Source organism: Leiobunum rupestre, chromosome 5 (genome assembly GCF_980474605.1).
Source record: "Leiobunum rupestre chromosome 5, qqLeiRupe1.1.hap1, whole genome shotgun sequence".
NCBI classification, from domain to species: domain Eukaryota; kingdom Metazoa; phylum Arthropoda; class Arachnida; order Opiliones; family Sclerosomatidae; genus Leiobunum; species Leiobunum rupestre.
Genome location: NC_143388.1, coordinates 52610020 through 52623680, shown reverse-complemented (window position 1 = coordinate 52623680; position 13661 = coordinate 52610020). Strand labels below are relative to the sequence as shown.

Here is a 13661-nt window from a genome sequence, read left to right as displayed (position 1 = left end):
TAATAATTCGTACAAAAATACGGTCAGATTTCGTCTTTATTATTTCGAAATAAATTGATAATTTTCCATTTTATCGAAATAGCGAAGTACAAGTGGATGTACAAATGTAAAATATAAAATCCTTTTTAACATACTAGATTCCAAAATAGCGATCAGTTTCCTTCTGTTTCCGAACAAACTTTATCGTGTTTATACCTCTTAGCAAAATGATTTGGATATTAGGCTTCGTCTTAGTTTGGGTCCTTTTTCCGAGTTATTCTAAAACGGAGAACACCACTAAGGCCTATTGCCTCAACTATACAGTTAAAGATTTCCACATCTACGCGAAAGCTAACATCGAAGCAAATGCACTTCAGTGGTACGACGATGTAGCATCACGAGGGAATGCCTTTAAAGAAAACATGGCAGCATTTAACAGGTAAATAAAACTAATTTCACAAAAGCTATATGACTGTTATTGCTGGAATGCTGGAAATACTATTTTTAATGATAGATTTTTCGAAATTTGTGTTAAATTTATTTTGAAATTTAAATTAAATTAAAGTGTTTTTCGGTGTTAAAAACTAAAACATGGAATTTATGAATATTTACAATTATCAGCGAATAAATTACAGAGTTGAATTGTTGTGATTGGATTTAAGGAAGTTTAATTACTAAAATATCTTTTCGACTTTCGTAATCGAAGGCAAGAATAAAATCTTTTTTAAAGGGAAAAGATAATCTAATTACATGAAGGTCTACTTAACACCAGAGTGGTGTGTTTGATAACCTTCTACAGACATTTTATTTATTTCGCACATTATAAATTAAGGCTTAATTGTTAAAGAAACTCGACTTTAATAAAGCCAATATAATTGTTTAAAAGTTTACTTTAAAAAGAATTATATTTTTCGGTGATATTCTGGTCACTATCACCGCAAACCTTTGTCAAGAGTGACTTATGTGACAGAATTATTGGCCTGTTATATTACATAACGCAGTAAGAGGGGTGTGTTAAAGTTAAAGAGTTACAAAATGTGACTTCATATATCGTTAAACTTTATAGTAACCTATATATATAATTAATTTGGGGTACACAAGCAATAGAATACCTGTTTTCTTCATTTTAATTTGTAGGCTTAATTAGGGTTAATGGTGCTTTCATAATTGAGAGGGGTTTGAGAGTTTAAGGGGTTGGGTCTTTGCAAATGCTGGATTATAAATATTAAACAGCATCTTATATTTTGTTATTGATTTCAGATTGCGCATTAGACCAAGGTTTATGAAAGACGTTACTGACAGGGATTTAGAAGTAACATTATTGGGACAGAAATTGAGTCTTCCAATTGGAATTGCTCCGGTTCCATCTCAATGCGGTGCCCATCCAGACGGCGAAAATGCAACCGCTAAAGGTAAAACATTAGTTGGGTTGTAATAAGTTTGTTGCCTACCATTCCCGATATTACAAGTACTTCTAATTGGAAGTTTAATCAGAGTCGTTTCAATTATCAGTAACACCATCTTAAATCACAAATGGTTTTTATTAAATTCCTTTTTTTACCACGAAACCGGTATGTTTTGGGAACTTGCGAAGTTCTTTAAAAATCATTAGTTTGTCTAATAATAATAATAATGATTAGTAAGGCTAATTCTCAATGCACCACCCAAGTCATCTGCTTTTAGAGATACCTTATAAACTTCGGTTGATAGTAACTTATTTTTTTACCTTTATTTGAAACATTAATCAGGATTTATTTAAATTACGCACGTTTTCAATTAAATGGAACACCTCCATATCATCTTCTGCCGTTACGCCACACCTGGGCAGCTTTTCGTTGTTTGGTGATATCACTGTGCGTCTAGCACTCTGTAGAATTTATAATCCACCCTGGTCGATGTATGGGAGAGCAATTTTAAGATAAGTGCCCGCCGACTGAAACCTAAGCGCAACTAACCTTTTAGGTTTAATTAAAATCACAGAACTGGTATTTAATAACAAATGGAAAGATATTTAATAAACTGGTGAGTTGAAAGTTACAAAAGTTACAAATTTAAGTGAGTTAAATACTCAACAACCGAACACTAAAAGGAACAAGTGAGCACCGGTTGTTGTCCGCTCTATTACAAAAATCCAACTGAGGACCCACCCAAAATGGAAATGACCTGCCTCTCGGTATAATTTCTGTTACAGAAGAGCCCTCCGTTCCCTCGTCCGTTTCCCGTTTTCTTAAAGATAGTTCAAAAATATAATACAAAACATAATCATTTAACAGATATATACATTTTAAACTAAATACAGAAAGTTGTGAATTAAATTAATACAAATAAATTCTAATTAATTACTACGTCACTGTAACAAATTATGGTTCACAAATTAAGTTTAAATTGATGATAATTACGGCTCCAATATTCTACACACTCTGTCAAATCTTTTTAATAAAAAATAAATTTTGTCGTTTTAATTTTTGCTATCTTATAAAAAAAACTAATCTATTGCTGAAAACAGAATATTTGAAATTATCTTTAATTGTATAGCTGCAAGAAACGCTGGAACTGTAATGATTTTGAGCTCTCTTTCAACCATCACTCTGGAAGAAGTGGCTGCGGCTTCGAACGGAGGATGTCTTTGGTTCGGAGTAGCCTTCAACAAAAATCGTAATATCACTTTGGATTTGGTCAGAAGAGCCGAGAAAGCAGGCTACAAAGCTATAGTTCTAAACATCGACAATCCAGGTGCCGCCAAGTATTTGCGAAACCGAACACGTTACAACTATCCTGATCCATCAAAGTAGGAATTATTTACAATTTTTGTTCTAACAATAATGCCAATGCAATATCACAGTGTTGAAAAGCTTTTAACAATATATTTTATGTGGCCAATTTGTTTGAAAAAATTTGAACAGTTTGAGGCAGTTTTATACAATTTTAAATGTTTTTTGGAAGAGTATTTTAATAAATTGTCTTTAACAAAGCGTTTGTTACGAAGAAAAGTTTTCAACAAGTTTACTCTAAGATTTTTATTTCAAGTTTAATAGTAATTAATCGTTTTTCCATTTTGGCCACCTAATTCATTTGAAATGTTTATCCCGGTAGCTGTTTACAACTAAGGCTGGGCGAATAACCCAATTAACCGAATAATTCAGTCAAACATCGAGACGAATAACCGTCTCGATATACGTTTAACATATCTTTTTGTATTTGATCGAATAACGAACAAAAAAACCTTTAGGGCAATTCTATATAAAAGAACGTACGTCATTGGTCAGTTGGCTCTCAGCAGATACTTTGTTGTTTGTACAGATCGTTTGTTATTTATTTACGTCATAGGTCAACTATAACGTCATTGAATAATTCAGTTCTACCATTAAGTTATTAAAATTTAAAATATTTCGACTATTTGACCTGTTATTCGATGAATATTTGCGCCTATATTCAGCGAATATTCGAAAAGGTAGTAGTTGCATTAAGCCTAACTATTCGGTATTTGGTTCGAAAACTATTATGCGTCTCGGTATTCAATAAAACTAAATTAGGTATTTGATGTTCGTCTCGATAGGCGAAATGTGTTATTCGCACAGCTTTATTTTCAATTTTATAAAAATAATGTTTTCGGTTGTCGTTGACTGTTACAATAGCCCCAACATTAAATGAGATACATATTTCAGCTTGATTGTTAGGTAAAAGTAATGTAGTTCATTTATAATTTTAGTTTACTCACTAAAAAAGTAAGATTTCCCATAATATATTGACTGTTTAAAAAAATGACATTTCTAAACTGAAAAATAATCAGCTAAGGTACCATTAAAAGGTTATGTCGTAATTGTTGATAATGCAAAGACAAGGTAACCAAAGAACTCAGATAAAAAATAATGAAGCTGTGGGAGTACTTTTTAGAAAAAAATCATACTTTTCTCTATGAAACCTCTTTTGCTTTTGAAGACTTCCTTTCTGGATATGTATAGCATAGAGAAACCTCCAAATGACTTAGTTTTCCAATATTTTTATTAATATTAGCAGAGAGTGTAAAGATTATGAGAGGCGTCTCTTCCTATTCCCGTAACGTTAAAATTTCGTACAAGATTTTGAGAGCGCGCGCCCATAGGAGAGGTTACGATACTATCCGACACACGATGTCGCTACTGGAAAATTTTTAAATTTTGTAAACATCCGGAAAGTTTTTCATCAGTCATGGCTGTTAAACATAGTTGAATCATGCTAATTTAAAATTATTAAAATTCAATTCCATGAAAAATAAAGAAACGTAAGTACAAGAAAGCGGACTATTTATAATATTTTGATACTAAAAGAATTATTTGTTTGATTAACAAAGGAAATTCATTGGAAATTTTATGAAATGGCCGAGGCTTAACGAGAACAGAGCGTTATAACTTAATACGAAGAAACATTGAAGTTGGTAAAATGAGATTAATGTTGTATTTTTAACAGTTTCCTATCTAATCTTTTCTGGGTTTTCGTGTATTCATGGTTGAGATCTTGTTTTTTAAGGGAACTATGTATGCAGAATTCTATGAAAAAAGATATCATGTTTTGGTATGCAGTCGCACATGGAGAATCTTCATTAGCTTTAAAATATTTCTTGTCAATTCTTTGAATGATGAATCTCTCCAAACGTCCTTTAATATTTGTCATGTGCGATAAAAGCTTAAAACTGGTGTCAAATACTTAATTCATTTGTCTCCGTTACAAATTTGAAGAAACTATCAGTTGGTACGATGAGGCTGCTGAGCAGCTGATAGAAGAATTCTTTGCTGTTTTGAAAGCTTTAAAGTAAAAGAGCAGATTTGTTGGGTCAACAATTGGATTGTCTTTTTTGAGTTGACTTATGCAAGAAGAGCATTGAAGGTTTGAGTAGCAGCGGTGAATTAGATATCCTGAAATGTAACTAAGAACATTTTGTTTTAGCAGGTTTGGACTTCCAATAGAATTACAAAATTCTAAGTCTTCATCGGAACATTGCCCCTGGCTTTGCGAGACTACAAGATTTTCAAAATTAGAATCCGGTGGTTTCAAGAGATTATTCACAGAGGCCGCCATGTATGCAGCTCGAAATTGTTGTGGATTGGGATGATCACGGACTCGCGGTTGCCTCCTTTCTGTCTTATAGATCCAAGAAAATTATCTACAAAATCTTGGCTAATCCTGTCCGTTAATAAAAACTTAATTTTGGTTTTATCCTTTAGATCTTCCCAGAGGAGTAGCAAGGCTTGAATTGAAATTACCATTTTCTGAAATTTCCAATGGTGTAGAGTCATTAAGACTGAAAATTGTTGGCACAGCGGATGGTGTGAGCCTATTTTTAGTTCTAATATTCATGAAACTGGCATCAATGAAATTATTCGCGCAAATTATATGGTTAACGTGTAAATATTCCGTAGTTTTATTTGTAAGCCCATCATTATTTACATTTTTCAGCCACAAAATAGAACTAAACTTTATATTAAGTTAATATGCCAATAAGCAACTTAAAAAAAGATGAACAAGGATTTCTTGTTTTCAATATTTTACAATTTAAAACAAAAGAATATACCCCAGACCCACTAAATTATTTAAAAACCTTGTAAAACTAGCATTAAAAATCTGGAAAGTTTTTGCGTCTCTTTTAAACCTAACATCGAAACGCACGCGCTGTGAGAACGGCGCCACTGGTGGCGCCATCGCTCTTACGGTAGTAGTGGACATTTTTGGGAAAAAAAAGTTAGTACGCTTTTTTGAAAGAGAGACGCCTCTCATAATCTTTACACTCTCTGATATTAGTTTCCTATCTGGTTTTCGTTGGCTCGGACTAAAATACTTCGCAGCTATAAAGCCACCAGCTAATAGGACATCTGTTCTAGATTATCAGTTTTTTATGATTCATGCAAAATGATCATTATTATAACTTATTTATTTTTCTGATTATCAGATTTACAAACTTTGATGAATATCGACATAGTGGTCAAATGGAGGGCCCACCCGTTCCTGATTGCAAAACATCTTGGAAAGATATTTCTTGGATAAAATCAAAAACGCGTCTTCCAATTGTGATTAAAGGGATTCTAACAGGTACATTTACAGTTCTGGTAAATTGAGTTAAGAAACCAGCTATGATCTTCAAGGTAAAATAGCGCATTTTAAAATAAATGCTTCATCCAGAAGTTCTTCTCAGCAATATTTGGAATTACTATCTGCATTTTTTAGATAGGCTTGCAAGACACGTAGGATAATACTACCATAAGTCTTTACTTTTATCCATAAGTGGGTTAGCTAGTCAAAATAATTATTGATAGCTATGTGTGAAGAACGAATAGGTCCTTCGATTTTGTAAGGGCTTACTATGATGACGAGATTAACATTAGACTTAATGACATAATTGTTAATTTATAATATACCAAATATGTTTCGTCAACCTCGAAAAGTCTTTAAGTAAAATTTCAACATGGTTAACTAAGAAACTGGCACATTTACGTGAATAAACTAATGATATTACTTCATCTTGCTTAACAAGTGAAGTGTTTTCTTCAATAGCACACAAGCTCGATTTGTAGCAAATAAAGATTTAAAGGTGACCAAGAAAATTTATTGCTTACGTTTTTGGTACAAAAAACCACGAAACTTCTCGCTGTCAGTCTGTTCGTCTTAAATTCTCATTCTATCTAAGAATAACATTTATCTAAAATTTCATTTCATATGATGCATGTGTAATTTAGAGGAGGATGCTAAATTGGCCGTCAAAGAGGGTGTTAAAGCCATAATTGTGTCCAACCACGGTGGAAGAACTTTGGACTGCGCTGCTGCAACTGTATGTATTCCTTAATCATATATAAATCATCACTGCCGGGTAGTCCCGGCCCAGCGTTGCCAACCGTACGAAAACTATCGTATTTGTACGATATTAAGGGCTCAAATACGATGTACGATAGTGGTCGACTATCGTACGCAAAACCATACGATAATTTGAAATTTTCAAATAATCGTACGCAAAACGTACTATAGTTTGAAATTTTCAAACAAAATAATTTATTCGTTAAAAAACCTGATACTATTGAAATCTAGATTCCGCCAGAACCAATTAGAAAGGTGATTTATACCATATAAATCAGCTTTCTAATTATTAATATAAATTATACGCTAGATTTTCCCCTACTTTTCTTCTATCCTCACTACTGTTTCATATCCGAAACATATTTTTGGCCAAAAATATGCAGTCAAGGTCAAACCCAAACGCAGGCGAGGTTTTTTAACTACATTTTATGATCTTATAAAATTCCCACTCGCCGCTCGGGTGGATGCATGTTCAGAAAACACTTCTGAAATGACTAAGAAATCTGGAAAAAGTTCGCATCGGCTGAGCCTTTTAAAGCGTACGATAACTTTAGCGAAAATACGATAATTTCGATACCCTGGTACGATAAACACTTCTTTAAAGGTTGGCAACGCTGTCCCGGCCCGACAAAAACTGATTTTTTCAAACCATGGACTGTATTATAGCAAAGGGACGGGTTATCTTGTAACTTCCACAATGCTATTTACCTAGTTCGACGACGATTTGTCGCGGGGGGGAAGAGTGAGAGATTTTCTTAGGATCTTCAAGGCCATTTTGTCACCTGAAAGCAAAAACCAAGTAACTTTAACTAGGTATAAACAGGTTAAATTTACGTAATTTTTGCTTTCAGGGGCCGATTTTCTTTTTTCTAAATGAAATGGTAACGGTTTTTAGCGCTCCTCGGAAGTTTTTTTTAACTTTGATTATATTTGTAATTTTTGGCTTTTTATTCAGTTTATATTTAAATTAATGAGAAAACTTAGCATTTTTTGTAGAGGCTAAAGTTTATTAACAATTTAAATATGGTTAAAAAGCAGTGTTCGTATTCTTTGTGTGGTAATAAGGACAATTCTATTGCCTCTAGTAGACAAATTAGGTATTTTCCTTTTCCTCGCCCTAAAAAAGACATCGCAAAATGTAAAAGATGGATTTCTGCTTGCGGTAGATTTGACAATCGCTTAGAATTATCAAATATCAACAAATCTACACTTTACATTTGCTCTGAACAGTTTGTCGGTGGTTTTGGTCCCACATCAGAAAACCCAGACCTCGTTTTGAACTTTTGATGAAATTTTCACAATAACCTTGAAAACCCTTGATTTAGGAGACTGCCAACTATTTTTAACCTCACCAAGTTGGCCGCAAACGGACTCTCCTCCCGCCGATTTTTTTGCTGGATATCCCGTCCCTTTAGCTATAATACAGTCCATGTTCAAACTAAGTACGGAAGTTAAAGCTGAGCTACCGTCCGTACTTATTCGTGGCGCGACAGTCTAGGCCCAGTAGAAAATCCTCATGCGAACCAAAATCCCTCCTCGCAGCAGGATATAAATTTGAAATTTCTTCTACGTTCTATAAAAACATTATAGACCAATTCCCAAATATACATTTTAATCGTTCAATTTCCATGTTACTTATTTTATAAGATAGGTGTATCGATACGATAAAATTAGACGATAGGTATATGAAGACAAAAGTATAAATTAATAATTGTAAGGCATTTGGTTTTCCAACATGAATTTAAGGATGGATAGGATTTAGTTGAGTCTACGAAACCAATATTAGGCAGAACGAGCAGGGGTCATTTAAATCGGTGCAATTTTAATAGTTCACGTTGCTTAATATGTTTATAAGCTAATGCGAAAATATACTTAACTTTGGTCTTAACCTATAACCAGGAGACATGACTAGGAGTTCACAGCCGGGCGCTTTTCCCAACGCGCGCTGTCAACGAAAGACGCGTCTTTCCGTTCTCTAACTTTTACCCCCCAAACCGTGGTATCTCCTGTCTCGGTGACGGACCCGAGATGAAATATTTTAGGGACGCTCTCTAGCGAGGATTGTGGGAACTAGCACTGAAGAAAAAACCAGTTCTGACTGGGTTGTAGAGCCGCCACTGACTTACGAGAGCTTCCACCGCGTCTCCCAGAGGGCGCAATGTTGATAGTAAAGTATCTCACGCGACGGCCGAGAAAAAAGGGAACGGCAGGGAGAAAATTCGAAGGGTGGGTAGAAAGCGGGGGTTATTGGGAAAAACGGGTTTTTGTGTTCACGACGCCTGGGTCCATTCTACGCGGCAACCGCTGTCAACTCCTAGTCATGTCTCCTGCTATAACTCAGAGGTGCTTATCTACACGTTAAAGTATGATTAACGTTTTTCGCAATAACCAAAATTATAGGAAAACTAAGGATTATCAATTGAAATATTGTAAAATTTTCAACTTTTTAGTTTCGACAGCAACTTTCTTAGCCAAACAATATGAGAGTTTTTTGGAACTATGGCGTTTATAACGATTTTAAAATTTATTATACTGGGTTATCTGTGGTTATTAAGTAAAGTTATATAATAATGTAAACTTTGATGCAATTATATTTAAGCTAACTACGTGGTATTTGTAATATTCAGATTGAAGTATTACCAGAAATTGTGAAAGCAGTTGGTTCCAAGGTAGAAGTCTACATGGATAGCGGAGTAAGGAATGGCGCGGATGTTTTCAAAGCCTTGGCTCTAGGTGCCAAAGCCGTCTTTATTGGCCGTCCTATCATATACGGACTCTCCTACCAAGTAAGCATTGTCTTTCAGTTTCAGCATCCTGCTTTTGTTACCGTCAAACCATAGACGAAGAACGGGTAACCCAAGCGCACGCGACGTACGCCTCTCTCCGCGATTAAATGTTCGGGCCGCGAGAGGCGCTGCTAGTTTGTTTGCTCACGGCCAACTTTGATCACGCGCTGTTCGCGCTACTACGGCCAACACATTTCGTCGAAATTCCGCGAGCAAGGATTTTCCCCCTATAAACTGTACTATAATGTGTAGGAGTTCAGCGCCACGCTCGGTGGTTATATTGTCTTCAATGTAAAAACTATACTAAAAATAATAATCCGCTAGGGGCGCTGACGTCATACACATCTTTTGCTCATAGGTTAACACAGAAACGTCAACGAATGAGATGGCCGCTGTAGCGCGAGAAATCAAAGTTGGCTGTGGTTTGCTGGAGCGCTCGCGCTCCACCCTCCTCTCTAGTCAAATTTCGGTGTCGACTCACGTGGGTCGTGAAGATCCCACACGTTTAAACTAAGGCTTAGCAACTCGACTTGAATAAACAATGAATGCACACGTTAACGATGAATTTATTGATGAAATGTTTAATCTTGAGTATTTTTAAATTTTTATTGCTTTACGGAAAACACACCGTTAATTGTAGATTATTTCTAATAATCTATTTCCAAATCACACACTTAATGCAGGACTGATTCAAACTGACATAACTTCACATAAGGCTTACAAAACGGCGCAACTCAATTCGACTATGACCCCGAGACCGGAAATTAGAGAGAAACAAAAGGCCGCGCACCAGTAAATTTCTAATAATTTTCAAAATCTATCTCTACTGGGGAAGGCGTAACTCGCGTTTCCCGGGCTTACCCGTTCTTCGTCTATGGTAAAACCTTGAACGTCAAGTTAATTAATAATTGTTACAAACTTTAACTGTGGTTTTTTTGGCTTCACTTTTTTACTTCAATATTAGGACGCAATATGGCTATTTTTAAGAATAGCACCTTTTGTTTTTTTTTTTGGTTTTTGTTCATTTTTTTAGGTGTATTATTTGTCAAGGATTACAGAAATGCCAAAAGTTTTAAGCGCAATTTATTATTTAGAAAGATATGATAAATATAAAATTGTTACTTACCCCCAATATTTACCTCGGAAAATACATAATATTTCGACATTTTTGTACGTATTGGGTGAGGTAGGACTGATGACGAATTAGATTTAACGGCAAGATACTACTAAATTTAAAAAAAGTGCTAAGTGAAATGTGTTTTTTTACGGCGAATTCAATTCGCTAGATACTAGGTACGTTTTCACTGGATATGATGTCCGTATGTGGAGTTAATAGAAGGAGAAAGTGCTAAGTTAAATGTGTTTTTTTACGGCGATTTCAATTCGCTAGATACTAGGTACGTTTTCACTGGATATGATGTTCGTTTGTGGAGTTAATAGAAGGAGGGAAAACTCCTTCGTGTGGGATCTATTCATCTCTCAGTCGCTATCCCTTGTTTAATTCGCACCACAAGAGACTATACTAGGTACTGTCCTCTAGGTTGCGTTATAGATGGCACAGCTTGATTAGCAAGAATGGGGCTGGGGTAGCGCTGCGCGCCCCCAGCACTCGAGCGAAGTGAGTGCGCGGCGCCGTAAGGCACCAATACGAGTCCTGTTTCACTTTTAGTTAGGAACTGCGCCCAAAGAATAATTCCCATTTTTCACATTTTCTAATTTTATCCTTCATCAGTCCTACTTTACCCAAAAGCTTCGTATAATGCAGTACCATTAAAAAGCCCATTTTTTTAAGATTCCAATTTTTTGGCTTCCTTATTTTCTTGTAAAAACCTGTTTCCGCAAAATAATTTTATTTTTTTAGATTCCTTGACCACTAATTAACAATTAGAAAAAAATTAGAAAAAAAAACAAATTGAATTCGCCGTAAAAAAAACATTTCACTTAGCACTTTTTTTTTAAATTTAGTAGTATCTTGCCGTTTAATCTAATTCTTCATCCGTCCTACCTTACCCAATACGTACAAAACTGTCGAAATATTATGTATTTTCCGAGATAAATATTGGCGGTAAGTAACAATTTTATAATTATCATATCTTTCTAAATAATAAATTGCGCTTAAAACTTTTGGCATTTCTGTAATCATTGACAAATAATACACCTAAAACAAAAAAACAAAAGGTGCTATTCTTAAAAATCCCCCGCAATATTAGATTTACTTCATTTTTTTCCCAAAGTAATTTGTTTAATTAATGAGTTTCTTGTACTTCAAAGGGTTACATTGGAGCTAAATGCGTCCTCAATATTTTAAGAAAAGAACTAGACACTACAATGATTTTATCAGGTAGGTCATGATTTAATTATCTAAATTGTAGATAGACACAACTCTAGCCACGCGAATCCGTGGGATTTCAAATTCTTCTAAATTCATAAAGATATGGTTTTTTGAAAATGACGGAGGGAAGTTAGGAAAACTCAAATTTCCTTTATCTACAATTTGGTGAAATTTCTAAACCTTATGTAAAAAGGTTAACTTTATAACAAGAGTTAACTTACAATAGCAAAAGAGGACACAAACATTACCCATATTTTATTGGGAAAAACGGCAAAGGAGGTGGGTTGACGGTGTGTTTAGTAACTTAGATTCACAGCAAGAGTAGCCGAATTCGATTACAGCTTGTGGCACAAGGTGAAAACACGGACACTCTCCTCATTTTTAAAATGAAGAATATCTTTTTGGGTTGAGTTTGCAAGTTATCTCCACATTGTTACACGAGTCCGCCACCCCCGAGTTCTCAATTTTTTATGGGGTTCATGGCACTAGTAAAAGTAGGGAGCGGTTGATTTTAGTAAAATTTTATTTAAGAATAATAATAACTATCAGCTAGGCTAATACCCAAGGCACCACCTTAGGCTCAAGTCATCGATCGACGTTTAATGCCTTTAAACGGGTGATCGGGTTTCAATGCTTAGGAGGGTGGTGGCAAGCCCCTTCATGCCACGCAAAATAACAACTACCTACACTAACTATAACCGTTATGCTTGCATAATGGACATTATGACCCCGTCACTTAAAACAATAGAACTAAAGGTCGCCGACTTGTGCATAGTGAGGTGCTTGGGTGTTAATAATAAAATCAAGTTTATTTCGTTCTATTTTAAAACTGAACATTTTTTGTTCATGTTATTGTAGTCCCTTGTAGATTTTTTGATTGTCTCTTTCAAATGCGACATACGTTGTATGTATTAAAACTGCCTCAAAGTTTTTCGCGATTGAAGTGCACATTGTTCGGGTAAACGTAAATCAATACACAAATTTTCTTGTCAAGGCTGTATTCCCACTACTGAACGGATATCTTTAAGATTTTGTGTTCAGTGGTGGACTACGTTTCCGAATACTTAATTTGGGTTATTTTTGCGATTTTATCTATATTGTGGGAAAGTATAACACCACGGAAAGCTTTGCTTACCCTCTGATATCGTCATCAACAAAAATAGTAGAGTGCCAACAATTTTTAGCAAATATTAACGATTGTCAGAAACAAAATTGCCTTTAAAAAAAGATGTTTACTTTTAGGCGCTTAGAAAAGTCTATAAGAAATCACGTGTTACACGCTTTGAAATTAAATACGAAAAATGTTAATGCTTTCTTATAAGGCCATAAAAAACCGATTTCATTCCATTTTTCGTCAGAAATTGCACTTTCTTTATAACTTATCTTTACATTGTCTATGTCTAGGTTGCAACAAGATCTCTGAAATCAAAAAGGAATTAGTAGTAAGAGAAGAACACTACCGAACTTATAAATGGTGATGAAAGTTTACGTTACATAAAATTGAAGAAATTTCGGTACCTTCGAAAAATGTGGAAAGCTACGTTTATGTATGAAATTGCACAATAAATCATAATAATAGAAGAAGATAATTTTTGTAAACTTTGAATTCCTTGGTTATGAAGAAAAGAAACTTCATTTGATGTAAGCCTATACCACCTATCAGTACATAATTCGTTGAAAGACATAGAAACCTATTCGCGTTTTTTATTAGGCCTTGCAGTTCAGTCCATAGGTGCATGGGT

General features: G+C 34.8%; 1 protein-coding gene across 1 annotated transcript; it reads left to right on the top strand.

The window, feature by feature from the left end:
* Positions 1-206: 206 nt before the first annotated feature.
* On the top strand, positions 207-13447 carry LOC149945274 (2-Hydroxyacid oxidase 2-like). Its single transcript, XM_090176478.1, has 8 exons — positions 207-418; positions 1240-1391; positions 2515-2767; positions 5903-6042; positions 6687-6778; positions 9429-9587; positions 11859-11928; positions 13324-13447. Exons 1-8 carry the CDS (start codon positions 207-209, stop codon positions 13395-13397), a joined length of 1152 nt encoding a protein of 383 aa, XP_090032604.1. The 3' UTR covers positions 13398-13447.
* Positions 13448-13661: the final 214 nt, after the last annotated feature.